The sequence below is a fragment of the Tachyglossus aculeatus genome, chromosome 17 (genome assembly GCF_015852505.1).
Source record: "Tachyglossus aculeatus isolate mTacAcu1 chromosome 17, mTacAcu1.pri, whole genome shotgun sequence".
Lineage (NCBI taxonomy): Eukaryota > Metazoa > Chordata > Mammalia > Monotremata > Tachyglossidae > Tachyglossus > Tachyglossus aculeatus.
The window spans coordinates 357,061-373,270 of NC_052082.1; the positions used below are offsets into that span (position 1 = coordinate 357,061).

The 16,210-nt window shown below is 50.4% G+C and overlaps 1 protein-coding gene across 1 annotated transcript in view; it reads right to left on the reverse strand.

Annotated features, from left to right (window-relative positions):
• Positions 1-16,210, reverse strand: part of RBPMS (RNA binding protein, mRNA processing factor) — a 103,257-nt gene that overhangs the window by 43,482 nt on the left and 43,565 nt on the right. Inside the window, exons 2-4 of the mRNA XM_038759442.1 lie at positions 8,936-9,013; positions 998-1,036; positions 425-487 (exon numbers count right to left, since the gene is read on the reverse strand). Coding sequence (XP_038615370.1) covers positions 425-487; positions 998-1,036; positions 8,936-9,013 — 180 coding nt within the window. The remainder of the gene's footprint in view (positions 1-424; positions 488-997; positions 1,037-8,935; positions 9,014-16,210) is intronic.

Genomic DNA, 16,210 nt, shown 5'->3' on the forward strand with positions numbered 1-16,210 from the left:
GTTTTCAGCTCTCTGACCTGGGTCCAAAGAAATGAACTGCAGCTGGACTGGCTCGGGACGCTAAGCGGAACTTGGATGTATCCAGGAGAGAAGACTCTGTTGAAGGCAGGCCCAACGTGCTCAACATAAAACACTTTCAGACCAGCAGCCCCAATGCAGATGGACATACTGTGCCTCAGCGGGCTGCAGAGAATCTACCCAATACTCAGTGCACAATCCACCGTCATTGGGGTAAAACTGAAGAAAGGACACGCCAAGTTCAGCAAGGGTGAACCTCCCTGGAGGTCAGGGGCCCTAGGGTCACCCCCGCCCATTGAGGGGGGCCCCACACACTAAGTTCACCCTCACTCCAGGAGGCCCCCCTCTTCCTTTCCGCACCCAAGGAACACGAAGGAGGAGGCCAGATTGTGGCATCAATACTTACATTCAACGCATTCTTAGCAGCTTCTGCTTCTGAGCGACTGTCGAAACTGACAAAGCCCACCGGCTGTGGCGAGAACAAAGACAAATTTAGGGCCTGGAGGGGCTGGCTCTGCTAGCCTCAGTTGGTAGGGGGGGCATGGAGGAAGGGTTAAGTAATCAGCACCCTGAGACTGAGAGCTGCCCATACCCCTTCCGGCCCAGCAATCGGGTCGTGGAAGGGTGGGCGAGGCAGTCTGGCACAAGGGCTCAGGGGAACGGAGGGGCCTTTGGGCAAGAGGCTTCCAGCTGGGCTCAGCCTCTTCTACAGGAAAAGATGAAGTAGCCAACCTTGGCCATCTGAGCCTACCTGAGGGCCAGGGATCCTGTCAAATTCCCACTCATGTAGTCTTTCCCAGCACTTAGCACAGTGGTCTCGCACTCGGTGAGCACTTAGTCAATACAACTACTGCTACCATTAGAGCAGGGGATCTGGCTAGAAACAACTGGGAGGAGAGAACTTGGACTTGCAAATCTGTGCCTGCCCTATGAAACAAACAGCAGTGAGAAAGCCACAGCCCTCTCAACATGGGCTTACCTGTTTGGATGTAAGCTTTATAAGAGATCCTTCATAGCCCTGAAAAACAGAAGAAAAGCACAGTTTAGCCTGAGTTCATTCATTCAATCGTATTTACTGAGCGCGTACTTTGTGCTGTGTACCATGATCACTGAGATAATCCCCCAAATGATAACAAGAAGGGCATTTATTAGGCCTTCCTGTGCTGGGCACTGGGATAGATACAAGATGGGGCACAGTACCCCTCTCACACGAGACTTAGAGTTAGGGAGAATGGTCACAATTCTCTTGTTTGCTGAAAAAGGAAAAACAGAAGCAGATCTTTCCAGTGTGCAGACCAGAACCCTCTCCCACAGGCCTGGCTGCAACAGGAATAGTAACAGTAACTGGCTTGTACTGAGCACCCACCAAGGGCAGTGCTCTATACTGAGCACTTGGGAAAGAACAGAAGCACAAGACATCTTCCCAGCACACAAGGAGCTTCCAGTATAAAGCAGGGAGAGGCAGAAAAAGCACTATTTACAAATGGGGTAATCACAATAAATACATTTTGCTGGATGTAGAGAGAAGTGGAGTCATTGGAGAGATCTGAGGCAAGGACAGGTGTGAGATGAGCAGCGCTTCAAGAAGACACTCCCTGTCTCCAAGCCCTCCTAAAACCACAGCTCCTCCAAGAGGACTAGCCCTTGCTTCCCCCGCAGTGACCCTCCCCTCTGCCTTGCCTAGACACTCAGATCTGTACCCTCTACCACTTTGATACTCACCCCACCCCCAGCCCCACAGCATTGGTACCCAAATACTCTACCATTTCCCCTAGCTCTCATTTATTTCAATGTCTGCCTCTCCCTCTAGACTTTAAGCTCCTTGAGGGCAACGATCAGGTTTTGGGAGAGTACTGTACTCTCCCAGGTGCTTAGTGCAGTGCTCTGCACAGAGTGATCCCCCAGTAAATACCACTGATTGGTTGACTGACTGAAGACAATCTGTGCAGCAGCAGTGTGTGGGCTAGGCTGGACTGGGGAGCGTCTGGAGGTAGGAAGGCGAGCTAGGAGGCTGAGCACTCATCTAGTCGCTATAAGACAGGAGCATGGACCAAGGAGGGGGCAGTGTTGGAGAAGAGGAATGGTGGTTGCAGGAGATGTGTGGGAAGAACTGCCAGGAATTAGGGAGGTTCAGATGTCAGAGTTGAAAGACAGGGAGGAGGTGAGGATGACCCCAAGGTTGTGGGCTTCAGGGTCTGGGAGGGAGGTGATGGTGTCATCGATCAAGATGGGAATGTTGGGAGGAAGTAGGGGTCTAGGAGGGAAGGAGAGTAATTCGGTTTTGGGAATGTTAAGTTTGAAGTGCCGGTGGGTCACCAGCGTGGAGAGGTCCTGGCGGTGGCAGGGAATGCAGGACTGTTGACCAGTTGTGGGGTTGGGCTGGAGAGCTCAACAAGGGAGTGGTCCCTCCAGGGGTGGTCTCTGAAGACCCCAGGAGAGAATGAGCTCCTGAGTGTCAGGAGAAGAGCAGGGGCCTCGGGTGACCCTGACAGTTAGGGCCTGCAAGACAGAGGAGGAGCTGCCAAAATAGATGGAGAAGGAGCGGGCGAAGAGCTAGGAGGAGAACCAGGTTAATATCAGGTAGATAAAGCCAAGACCTGAGAATCTCAGAGGGGAGGGAGCGGTCCCCGGTGTCAACGGCCACTGAGGAGTCAAGGGGGATCAGAATAGAGTCGAGCCCCTGGGTTCTCGCTGTCCTCCAAGGGTGCAGTCTTGGTGGACTGAAGGGTGAAAGCCTGATTGGGAATTGTTCAAAAAACGTTGGTGGAGAGCAAGGGAGGGCAGAGGGTTAAAATCACCTGGTCCAGGACTTTGGACAGAAGTAGGAGTGGAGACATGGGAGGATAGTTGAAGGGACAGTGGGAGTGGGGAAGTGGGACGATAGTTGATGGGACAGTGGGAGTGGGGAGGTGGGACGATAGTTGATGGGACAGTGGGAGTGGGGAGGTGGGACGATGGTTGAGGGGACAGTGGGAGTGGGGAGGTGGGATGATAGTTGATGGGACAGTGGGAGTGGGGAGGTGGGACGATAGTTGATGGGACAGTGGGAGTGGGGAGGTGGAACGATAGTTGAGGGGACAGTGGGAATGGGGAGGTGGGACGATAGTTGATGGGACAGTGGGAGTGGGGTTTTGGGACGATAGTTGAAGGGACAGTGGGAGTGGGGAGGTGGGATGATAGTTGATGGGACAGTGGGAGTGGGGAGGTGGGACGATAGTTGAAGGGACAGTGGGAGTGGGGAGGTGGGACGATAGTTGAAGGGACAGTGGGAGTGGAGAGGTGGGACAATAGTTGATGGGACAGTGGGAGTGGGGAGGTGGGATGATAGTTGATGGGATAGTGGGAGTGGGGAGGTGGGATGATAGTTGAGGGGGCAGTGGGATCTCTGTGATTGTGGGGAAACTTGAATGGGTTTGACAGCAGAAGAGAAGGACCCCTGATGGAGTGAGAGATTTACCAGGGCAGGGAGAAAGGGAGGGAGGTGAGTGGGAGTAAGTGCTTTTCAGGTGAGAAGGTGTGGGGCCCAAGGCACAGGGAGAGGGAGTAGACTGAGAGAGCAGGAGAGAGGCTTTCTTTTGAGAAACAGCAGCTGGGCAGCAGGAGAGGGCTAGAGAAGGGTAGTGGCATGATGATGAGGAGGAGGAGATGGGAAGTTGGAGGGTTTGGGGAGTCCACTCCAGATTGCTTCAATATAGCAGCAACGTAAAACAAGGTAATTGGGGGTTGGGCAGGGAGGCAGTGTGGAGACTGGCATCTCCGAACTTGATGTGTTCTCAGGGCCAGGGCTTAAAGGGACTTTTCTGAGCTTGTTTTTCTGTTCCTCCATTAGGGTTCCTATAGAACTGAGGAGGTTTTTTGAGGAGTGGGGTCGCAGCAGGGGAGGGGAGGCAAAGGCACAGGCCGGGGGCACCCACAGTTACACTCCCTTGCAAGGGTGAAACAGGGAGAGAGCCCGGACGGTAAACAGCCTGCAAGAGGCTGGAAAGAATGTCCAGGAGGCTGTTGGTTATTACTCCACCCCTTGGCACTTGACAAGCTGATGAGGAGCGATCTGGTCCCAGCCAGTGGATAGTCCAGGATGACTCCCAATCCTGCAGGCATGGCTGCCTATGGAGTTGACCCAGGGTTGGGATATGAGGATGGTGCCCGCTGCCCCAGCCTGCTGCCCCAGCCCGTTCCCAGAAGCTCCTCCACCCAAAAAGATCCCAATCCTCCACTCTGCCACACTCTGCCCTTTCCTCCTCCTCCTTCTCCTCCTCCACTATCCCCTTCCCACAGGCTGGGTGGCAAAGAGCAGGACCGGAAGCTCACCGAGCCTGGCATGGCATGTCAAGGGCGGAGGGAGAAGAGGTTCCACAAGACTCCAAGGGCTCTCTTCCCTGCTGTGGGTCCCCAGTGGCTTCACAGCCCAAGTCCTAGACTGGGACCCCCCTGTGCATCCAACTTGTTTATCTTGTATCTATTTCAGTGCTTAGTACATAGTAAGTTGTTTACACTCACTGTCTCTACTCCCTGTCCTCCAATTCTCTGCTTGATCCCCTCCAATCTAGTTTCCACACCCTTCACTTGATGGAAGCAGCCCTCTCTAAGGTCACCAGTGACCTCCTTCTTGCCAAATCTGATGGTGTCTACTCTATCCTAATCCTCCTTGATCTCTCAGCTGCCTCTGACACTGTGTATCACCCCCTTCTCCTGGAAACATAATCTAATCTTGGCTTCATTTACACAATCCTCTTTGAATTTCCTCTTATCTCTCTAATTTTTCCTCCTATCTCTCCCCTTTTCAGTCTCTTTTGCAGGTTCCTCCCCTGCCTCCCACCTTATGACACTGGGCATCCTTTAAGGGGTCCTCTTCTATTCTCCACCTATGACAACTCCCTTGGAGAATTAATTCACTCCTATGGGTTCAACTACCATCTTTATGCAGATGATTCCTAAATCAACTCCCTTGGAGAACTCATTCACTCCCATGGGTTCAACTTCCATCTCTATGCAGATGATTCCCAAATGTACATTTCCAGCCCTGACCTCTTTCCTTCTCTGCAGCCTCGTGTTTCCTCCTGCCTGCCACTATGTCCTGTTGACACCCAAAACTTAACATATCCAAAACAAAACTCCTCATTTTCCCACCTAAACCCTGGCTTTCTCCTGTCTTTCCCATCACCATGGACAATACTATTATCCTCCCTATCTCACGAGCCCATAACCTTGTCGTTGTCCTCAACGTCTCTCGTTCAACTCACATATTCAATCTTTCATCAAATCTTGTCGGTTCTATCTTCCCAACATCGCTAAAATTTGCCCTTTCCTTTCCATCCAAACTGATACCATGTTAATCCAAACACTTACCCTATCCCACCTTAATTACTGTATCAGCCTCTTTGCTAATCTCCCAATTTCCTGTCTCTCCCCACACCAGTCCACAATTCACAGCCACATGGATCATTTTCCTAAAAAAAGCTCAGTCCACGTCTCCCTGCTCCTCAAGAAACTCCAATGGTTTCCCATCCACCTCGGCATCAAACAGAAACTCCTTACGAACGGCTTTAAAGCACTCGACCAGCCCGCCCCCTCCTGCCTTACCTCCCTGATCTACTAAAGCCCAGCCCACACACTTTGCTTCTCTAGCACCAACTTGCTCCCTGTGCCCCAATCTCGTCTATCCTGCTGTCGACCCCTTTCCCACATCCTCCCTGTGGCCTGGAACTCTCTTTCCCTCCACATATACCAGACCACTACTCTCTCCACTGTCAAAACCTTATTAAAGTCACATCCCCTCCAAGAGGACTTCCCAGATTAAAACCTCTTTTTTCCAGCTTCCTCTCTCTTCTGCATCGTCTATGCTCCTGAGTCTGTGACTTTTGGGCATTTGATATTGGCTCTATCCTCAATCCCACAACACTTTTGTACATATCTATATGGTATATATTATAAATTATTTATTTATATTAATGTCTTTCTCCCTCTTTAGGCTATAAGCTTTTTGTCAGCAAGAAACATATCTACCGATTCTGTTGTATTGTACTCTCCGAAGTGCTCAGTACCGTGCTCCATGAAACACTGCATGAATATCATTAATGATGATGATGATGATGACAATGCTTAAGGAGTATTACTATTCTTATTACTAGAGAGTCGTGATCACCAGCATCTTCTCCCAGCCAATTACGGCCCCAGGGGAACGAAGCTGTCAAGTCTCCAATTCCCGGGAAGGTGTTGCAGGATCTGCTAGAAATCATTTACAGCTCGGTTGGTGCCGATGCCCTCTGCCCTCTGTCTGACACTGGTCCTTTACTGTTGACTCTTTCCTCGCTGACACTTCCGCTGCACTGGAGAGCACTGGAGAAATGACTCATTGCCAAAATCAACACCATGATCTTGTGGTGTTATAAATTTCAAAACTTTAAAAGTTTCGCTCAGTTCGAGGGGGTATTTTCTCCCTCCATTCAGCCTGCCTAAACTCTCCCATACCCCATTTCCTTCTCTTTTGAGAATCTCATCATGCTTTCAGTTCTCACTGGAAGCCCAATTCTCCTCCTGGAGGCCTGGGCTTGTCTCTTTGAACTGTGCTTTCTCAATCAGTCAGTCAGTGATATCACTGAATACTTATTGTGTGCAGAGAACTGAATTAAGCATTTGGGAGAATATGATACAGTTGGTGGACAAGATCCCTGCCCTCCAGGAGCTTCTAGTCTAGTGAGGGAAACAGACATTAAAGTAAATCAGGGGTAGGGAAAGCATATGTACATAAGGGCTGTGGGGGTGGGAGAAAACTTAAGTGCTTAGGGATTGGGACTAAATGCATGGCAGTAGGAAGGGGAAATCAGGTGGGGAGATGAGGTTAGTCAGGGAAAGTTTCCTGGAGGAGATATGATTTCAGCAGCACTATGAAGATGGGAATACTGGAGATTTATCGGGTAGGCAAGGGGACAGAGGGAGAGAGGGAGAGAGTTGCAGGCAGTGAGGAGGGCATGAGCAAGGGGTCAATGGCAGATGAGGGGAGAACAGGATTAAGTTGGTATCAGAGGAGGGAAGTGTGCAGGCTAAGTGGCAGTGGAAGATGAGCAAGACATAGTTGAAGGGGGAGAGCTGATTGAGGGCCCCAACTCTGATTGAAGGTGATGCAGAGTTGGATGGAGCCCACCACTGGAGGATTGGAGGAGCAGGAAGACAGATGTGCACAGAAATATTGTTCAGTTGGTTGCTTGGATTGGCCTGGTGGGGTAGGTGGAAACGGCTTTCAGACCAAGTTTCGAGGCCCAGCACTGCCACTGGCTTGTGCTGTGTGAACTCGTTCATTCATCTATTCATTCACTCATTCATTCATTCAATCGTATTTACTGAGCTCTTACTGTGTGCAGAGCACTGTACTAAGTGCTTGGAAAGTACAATTCAACAACAAATAGAAACAATCCCTGCCCACAGCGGGCTCACTGTCTACAAGGGGGGAGACAGACATCAAAACAAATAAACAGACATCAATAGAATCAATATAAATACATAGAATTATATTTATATATATATACATCATTAATAAAATAAATAAAATTATAAATATGTACACATATACACACAAGTGCTGTGGGGCCAGGACGGAGGTAAAGCAGAGGGAATGAACAGGCGCGATGTGGGGGGAGGGGGAGCAGAGAAAAAGGGGGACTTAGTCCTGGAAGGCCTCCTGGAGGAGATTCATTCATTCATTCGATCGTATTTACTGAGCGCTTACTGTGTGCAGAGCACTGTACTAAGTGCTTGGGAAGTACAAGCTGGCAACATATAAAGATGGTCCCTACCCAACAGCGGGCTCACAGTCTAGAAGGGGGAGACAGACAACAGAACAAAACATATTAACAAGATAAAATAAATAGAATAAATATGTACAAATAAAATAAGTAAATAAATAGAGTAATAAATACGTACAATATATACATATACACAGGTGCTGTGGAGAGGTGAAGGAGGTAAGGCGGGGGGGCGGGGAGGGGGAGGAGGGGGAGAGCAAGGAGGGAACTCAGTCTGGGAAGGCCTCCTGGAGGAGGTGAGCTCTCAGTAGGGGCTTTGAAGGGAGGAAGAGAGCTAGCTTGGCAGATGTGCAGAGGGAGGGCATTCCAGGCCAGAGATGACCTGGTTATCTTGTTCCTACCCCAGCTCTTAGCCTCGTGCAAGGCACAAAGTGAGTGCACAGTACAGACTGCTAACACCAAGCAAGAGCAGCAAGCATTGTGGCAGGCTCTGAGTCTGGCAGCAGTGGGGGACTGGAGTGAATCATCTGGGGCCCAGGTGTGGCCCGCAGGTTGGATTCTGCCCACTCTGCCAAGACCAGCCCCTGCCCTTGCCCCCACTGCCCGTAACCCACATTCTACAGCACATGATCTGGCTTAGCGTGTGTTTTTGCCCAGTGTGAATTCCCAGGATAGGGCACTGTTTCTGTGCTGTTAGGCAGCCCATACACACTCACCCCCAACCCAGACCTGAAGTCCACCCATCCCCCACCCTCTCTTCCCAGAGGTCCGGGTCAGGAGCATCCAAGGGAGCCCTAACTCTTGGCCATTTCATAAGAAGCTCAGAGCAGAGGCTGCAAGTGTCCTTCCGGTAGGGCTCTTCCTTGGTTCCACCCACTATGCTTCCTTTCTTTTCCCAACAGAGTGGAGCCACCCAGAATGCCCTATTTTGTTACCCTCTCTGTCCTCTGGCCTGTGTCTGAGCAGAGCATCTAGACTCACCCCACTCACAGCAGAGCCCCCACCTGCTTAGTCTGTGGCAGCAGAGCCAGGACCCCTGCTGAACCGCCTTTCCCCCCAGACCCCGCAGACCACACCCTCTGACAATGAGGCCCACCGCCCCCTCCCCTGACATGGGCCAGGCCACAGGGTTTGGCACTTTGAGGCTGGCATCCAGTGAACGTGAGCCTGGGTACCTTGAATGGTCTGAAGAGCAGGTACAGCTCCCGGGGCTTGATGTCCAGGGGTAGGCCACTAACAAACAGGGTCCTGACCTGCCAAGGAAGGAGAAGGAGAGAAAGAGAGAGAGAGACAAACACACAAAGGGTCAGTGTAGAGACACTACACTTTTAACTGCTATTCCAGGGGTGCCTTTAATGGTCCATCTTCCAACCTCACCAGACCACAGCACTCCCCACATTCAGAGCCCTGCCAAAGCACCCCCCTCCCTCACCAATAAGCCTTCCCCAAGTAGCAGCCAAAATCCTAAATCAGATAAAGCCACCACAAACCATCTCTAGTGCTCATTCTGGCACTGACTGAGAACTTACTAGTGGGAGGTGGACAGACACATGCCATTCACAAAAGTTATGCTCACTGCAAAGGGGGAAAGGAGAAACTGACCAATGTGCGCTGCTCTAGACTGTAAGCCCCCTGTGCAGGAGACTGGGTCTCTTCTCCTTCAGTCTGTTGCTCACATATTCTTGGCTTCCCTTTAACAACCAATCATTCGCATTTATTCATAGTGCATTGTATTAGGCTCTTGGGAGAGTACAATATAGGAGTTGGTAGACATGTTCTCTGCCCACAACAAGCTTACGGTACAGAGAAAGAGACAGAACTTAATATACATTAGTAAATTATGGATATAGGTGACGCCGAAGGGAGTGGGAAAATAAATGAAGGCCTAGTCAGGGAAGGCCTCTTGGAGGGGATGTGCCTTAAATAAGGCTTTGAAGATGGGGAGAGTGATCGTCTGTCAGAAATAAAAAGGGAGGGCATTCCGGGCCAGAGGCAGGACAGGTGAGAGAGAGGTCAGATGCAAGATAGACTAGATCTAGGTACAGTGAGTAGGTTAGCATTCAATGAGCGAAGTGTGAGGGCTGGGTTTGTATTAGGAGAGCGGTGAGGTAGGAGGAGGAAAGGTGGTTGAGTGTTTTAAAGCCGATTGTAAGGAGTTTCTGTTTTATGTGGAGGTGCATCCACCCATCGGTAATCACTGGGAAGTTCTTAAGGAGTGGGGAAACAAGGACTGAATGGTTCTGTAGAAAAGTGATCCGGCCAGCAGAGTGAAGTATGGTACGGAGTGGGGAGAGATAGGAGGCAGGGAGGTCAGAAAGGAGGCTGATGCAGTAGTCAAGGTAGATAAATAAGATAAATAAGATAATAAATAAATAAATAAGATAAATGCTTGGATTTATGTGGTAGCAATTTGGATAATAATGATGGTATTTGTTAAGTGCTATGTGCAAAGCACTGTTCTAAGCACTTGGGGGGATAGAAGGTAATCTGGTTGTCCCATGTGGGGCTCACAGTCTTAATCCCCATTTTTCAGATGAGGTTACTGAGGCCCAGGGAAGTCAAGTAATAATAATAATAATGATGGCATTTATTAAACGCTTACTATGTGCAAAGCACTGTTCTAAGTGCTGGGGAGGTTACAAGGTGATCAGGTTGTCCCATGGTGGGCTCAGTCTCAATCCCCATTTTACAGATGAGATAACTGAGGCAAAGACAAGCTAAGTGACTTGCCCAAAGTCACACAGCTGACAAGCGGCGGAGCCAGGATTTGAACCCATGACCTCTGACTCCCAAGCCCGAGCTCTTTCCACTGAGACACGCTGCTTCTCTGGAGATGGAGAGGAAAGAGCAGACTTTAGTGATGTGGCATGATTTCCATTTCACACTGGGTCACCAGTAAACTGGCCCAGTACCAGAAATCAATAAATCAATTCATTGATTAATTAATCAATGGCTTGGACAGGGAACATGTCTGCTAATTCTGCTGTACTGTGCTCTCCCAGGTGCTTAGTAGAGTGCTCTGCACATAGTAAGCGCTCAATAAATACTTGGGAGAGTACAATGCAATAATATTGGCAGACATGATCCCTACCCACAAGGCGCTTATAATCTAGTGAAGCAGGGAAACAGGATGGCCTCGTGGAAAGAGCAGGGGCCAAGGAGTCGGAGGATCTGGGTTCTAATCCCAGCTCCGCCACTTATCTGCTGTGTGATCTTGGGCAATTTACTTAACTTCTCTGTACTTCAATTCCTTCATCTGCAAAATGAGGATTCAATGTCTGTTCTCCCTCCTACTTGGACCATGAACCCTTTTATGGAGTGTGATTATCTTGTATAATAATAATGATGGCATTTGTTATGTGCTTACTATGTGCCAAGCATTGTTCTAAGCAATGGGGGGGTGGGGGTACAAGGTAATCGGGTTGTCCCATGTGGGGCTCACACTTTTAATCCCCATTTTACTGATGCGGTAACTGAGGCACAGAGAATCAATCAATCAATCAATCGTATTTATTGAGCACTTACTGTGTGCAGAGCACTGTACTAAGCACTTGGGAAGTACAAGCTGGCAACATATAGAGGCAGTCCCTACCCAACAGTGGGCTCACAGTCTAGGAGGGGGAGTGAAGTGACTTGCCCAAAGTCACACAGCTGACAAGTGGCAGAACCGGGATTAGAACCCACGATCTCTGACTCCCAAGCCTGGGCTCTTTCCACTGAGCCATGCTACCCCAGCCTTTAATACAGTGCTTGCCACACAGTAAAAGCTTAACAGATGCCACAATTATTATCATCGTTATAATTAGTTGGGGAGATAGACATTAAAATCAATTATTGATAGGGGAAATAGTAGAGTACAAGGATATGTACATCAAGCGCTGTGCCCTGGGGCAAGTAACAAAGTGCTCAAGGGGTTCAAGTGAATAGGCAATGAAGTAAGGAAGGTGGGAAGGGGAAATGAGGGCTGACAAAAGCAGCATCCCATCCCTCTCCCCTCACAGCCACTCAGCCAGACCTATTTCTGCGGCAGCTTCTGCCTGCTGGGGAACATCAGGAAAGTGACAGCTGCCTCAGTGAAAGACACCATCCCCCTTCCCCCCTGGACATTCTAAAATAGTAGGAGGCAGTTCCAAGAAGAAAACCGTTTGAAAAGAGAGATAACACACCAAACCCAGCCACGTCCCAGTCCTGTTCCCATGTGCGAGCTTTCAGCAGGTCAGGTAGATGACCTTCATACGACTCACACCCAAGACGCTGCTGAGTTATGGCGACTCCAATCAATCAATCAGTCGTATTTATTGAGCGCTTACTGTGTGCAGAGCACTGTACTAAGCGCTTGGGAAGTACAAGTCCACTGCCTACAGCACGCAGTCCTTAGAACCCGAAACTTGCACCTGCCTGAGCAGCCCGTCTACGAAGCCAGGGGGCTGCCCGGGGCTGCTGGCCAGGGGGGCTGCTCGTGTCTACTGGGTGGGGAGCCAAGGGGCTGCCAAGTCTGCTGGGCAGGGGGCTGCTCTTGTCCACTGGCCACGGGGGCTGCCCGGGTCTGCTGGGTTGGGGGCTGCCCATGTCTACTGGCTGGGGAGGGGCTGTCTGTTCTGGGTGGAGAGCCGGGGGCTGCCAAGTCCACTGGACACGGGGGCTGCCGACGTGCACTAGGTGGGGGGCTGCCATGTCCACTTGGCAGGGGGCTGCCATATCCACTGGGCTGGGGGGCGTTGCCCTTGCCTATTGGAAGGGAGCTAGTGGTGCGGACTAGGCAAGGGGTTACCATGGTCACCAGGTGGGGGGCTACTGTGTCCACTGGCAAGGGGCTGTCTGTGTCTGCTTATGCCCACTTGGCAAGGGGCAGCCCGGGTCATCTGCAGGGCATACGTCACACCAGGGCACAAGGGACAAGCCATAACATGAAATAACACTTCAGAAGCCAGCTGAAACCCATTCTCTGCATTCCAGGAACGCCAGTCATCTCATCAGAAGGGTAACTCAATTGATAAGCAAGGAGTCGTTTCTAAATATTTACTTTCTCATCTCTTTTTTCTCTAAAACATAAGAAATCAATAAAACATCCAATAGCGTCTCCACCTTCTCCCTTTTCCAGTCCACAATTCACCTGTTGCCTGGATCATTTTTCTAAGAACACTATTCTGCATACATTTCCCCACTCCTCCAAAGCCTCCAATGGTTGCCCATCCATCTCCCCATCAAGCAGAAATTCGCTGACCATCAGCTTTAAGACACTCCTCCCTAGCCTTGCTCCTCTCCGGCTCTACCCCAGCCCACATGCTTCGCTCCTCTAACCCCGACCTACTCACCATGCCTCGCCTCACTCTTGTCTCTCTGGCCACTGACCCTTTGCTCAAACCCTCCCTCCTGCCTAGAACTCCCTCCCCTCTCAGGTCTGCCAGACCTCAGCTCTCCTCATCTTCAGAGCCTTCAGGAAGCAGCGTGGCTCAGTGGAAAGAGCACGGGTTTATGAATCAGAGGTCATGGCTCCACCATGAATCCCGGCTCTGCCAATTCTCAACTGTGTGACTCTGGGTAAGTCACTTAATTTTTCTGTGCCTCAGTTACCTCATCTGTAAAATGGGGATTAAGACTGTGAGCCCCCCATGGGACAACCTGATCACCTTGTAACCTACCCAGAGCATAGAATAGTGCTTTGCACATAGTAAGTGCTTAATAAATGCCATTATTATTATTATTATTAAGAGCTCACTGTGTGTCAAGCACATAGCACTGGGGTAGTTACAAGATAGGATCATGTAGAACGCAGTCCCTGTCACACATGGGGCTCACAGTCTAAGGGGGGATGGGGAACAGGCATTCAATTCCTATTTTACAGATGAGGAAACTGAGGCAAAGAGAAGTTGAATGACTTGTCCAAGGTCCCATTGCAGGAAAGTGGTGGAGCTGGGATTCCCAGGCCCAGGCTCTTTCCCATTGATCATGCTGTTTCTTGTACTGATTATGTCTACTAAGCGCTTAATACAGTGCTCTGCACCCAGTAGGCACTCAGTAAACTCTGCTGATTATAATGACACTGACACTGGTCCCTTTCATGTCTTATGAAGAGTCCCACTTCCTCCAGGAGGCTTTCCTCGATTAATTTTTCTTCTTCCCCACAGGCCTAACAGATAGAGCATAAGCCTGGGAATCAGAAGGTCCTGGGTTCTAATCCTGCCTCTGCCATTTGTCTGCTGTGTGACCTTAGGCAAATCATTTCACTTATGTGCCTCAGTTACCTCATCTGTAAAATGGGGATTAAGACTAGGAGCCGCACATGGGACATGGACTGTATCCAACCTAATTAGCTTGTACCTACCCCAGCACTTAGTACAGTGCCTGGCGTAGAGTAAGTGCGTAACAAATATCATAAAAAAATTCATACATCACTCTGCCTAGGGACACCGTCTTAGTAGCCCTATGGGAAATAAACTTCAGATATGAGGGAGGGAGGGAGGGGAGGAGGGAGAAAGAGAGGGAGAGGGAAAGGGAAAGGGAGGGAGGGAGAGAAATGGGAAGGGAGGGAGAGTGGGAGAGGAAAGAAAAGCGAAAGGTAGTGAGGGGAAGAGCAGAAAGCAATTAAGAGAAAACAGAGAGGACAGAAACAAGAAAGAATACAGGAGAAAAGAGAGAAAAAGGAGCTGAGGGGTGGTAGCCTGGCATTAACAACGTCCTTTGACCTTCTACCCACAGTCCTTGGCTCTCCCACTCCAACCCCAGGAATACTTTCCCCAGTTCACCCACCCTCATCCTTGCTCCCCTGTCCTGGAGCAGACAGCACTCACTCGGCCAACTATACCGGGCAGGCACTAGGAGAATGACCATCCAGATAACTAGGTCGAGCCCTGTATGCCCACTGTTCTGGTGGGGCAGTAGGTGGGGCACCAGGTGGGGCAACTGGGTTAGTTTAATGTCTCTAACTGCAATTACAACCGTGATCCATTGTTCAGATCACAGCAAGGGTACATTTTTTTATCCAGCCCAAGAACAGGGATCAGCTTTGGGGAGCAGCAAGAGGAAAAAGCCAACTTCACATCTAGAACCATCAGAGCCAGAAAGAGGAGAGGTGGAGGGAGGAAAGGGACAGTGTAGAGGGAGAACCAAGGGAAAGTGGGAGAGAAGGAGGATGGAGAGGAGGAGGAGAAGGAGAGACAGGGGCAGGGAGAATTTATCCATTCCACTTCTTGCCACCCTCCCTGCCACCCAGCATCAAGGGGCAAACAGTGCTTGGCTCCAGCTGCCTGGCTGGTATTCGCTGGCTGGGGTAGTAGTGGTGGTTGTCATAGTAGTAATGACATTTTGAGCACACACTAGGTACACTGCACTTGAGAAATACAAAATCAGCTAGTGCTATTTTCCCTGCCCACGAGGAGCTTCCACTTTAATGGACTAAAGCTTCAGGCTGCAGTGGGGATAGTAATAACAATAATAATTGTGATATTGGTTAAGTGCTTACTGCATGCCATGCACTTTACTAAGTGATGGGGTAGCGATGAGATAATCGGGTTCCACATGGGGCTAACAGTCTAAGTAGGAGGATGAACAGGTCTTGAATCCCCATTTTACAAATAAGGGAACTGGAGCGCAGAGTAGTGAAGTGACTTGCCCAGGGTCACACAGAAGACAAGTGGCAGAGCTGGGATTAAAACCTGAGTCCTCCGACTCCCAAAGCTGTGTTCTTTCCAGTAGGCCATGCTGCTTCTGGAATGTGGCAATAGTGGTTACTAGTGGTCTCACTCACAGTGTCCAAATAAGGACTTTTAGTAGGCCCCCTCACCACTCCTTAGACTCGTCAGCAGGCAGCACCAACCGCCAAAGAGGCTACCATCCCACCTGGCATGGGCCACCTGACCCCGGGTCTCCCACGCCCAGCTCTGGCTCCACTGAAGCGTGTCTGTGCTATCCCCTGCTAACTCTGAGGAGGAAATAGGGTCGGGATGGCGGGCAAGCTCGGATTTAGGGGCTTGCTTTAAGTTCCCCTGTCAGACTCATGGCAAAAGGGGAACATTCGTGAAGGCAGATGTGGTCTTTGAAGAGCCAGGTCCCGAGAGAGTCGACCTGCTCTGTGTGCAGGGAGGGGAGGGAAGGCGGTGACCCTGACACTTCTCCAGGTGCTTCTGGGACCCAGAATGAGCCTAGGAGTGTAGGATGGGCACCCCAAGCTGAAGAGGGTATGTGCTGCTCCGCTCTCCTCCCCTTACCCAAGCCAGGGGCCAGTTCCCACCAATCCCACAATCCCGTGTTGTCTGGCTGCCCATCTCCCGCCACCGCGCTTCAGGGGTCGAGTTCAGTGGGTGAGGGAGGTGGCCGTGGCTGGCGGACCCCTTAAAGGAGGAAGCCCTGAGTGCGTGAGAAGCTTGAGGGAGATGAAGGGTGAAACGGCTGGGAACCAGTCATGTTCCTAAACAGATGACCATCTGACCACACAGCCACGTAAATGCCGG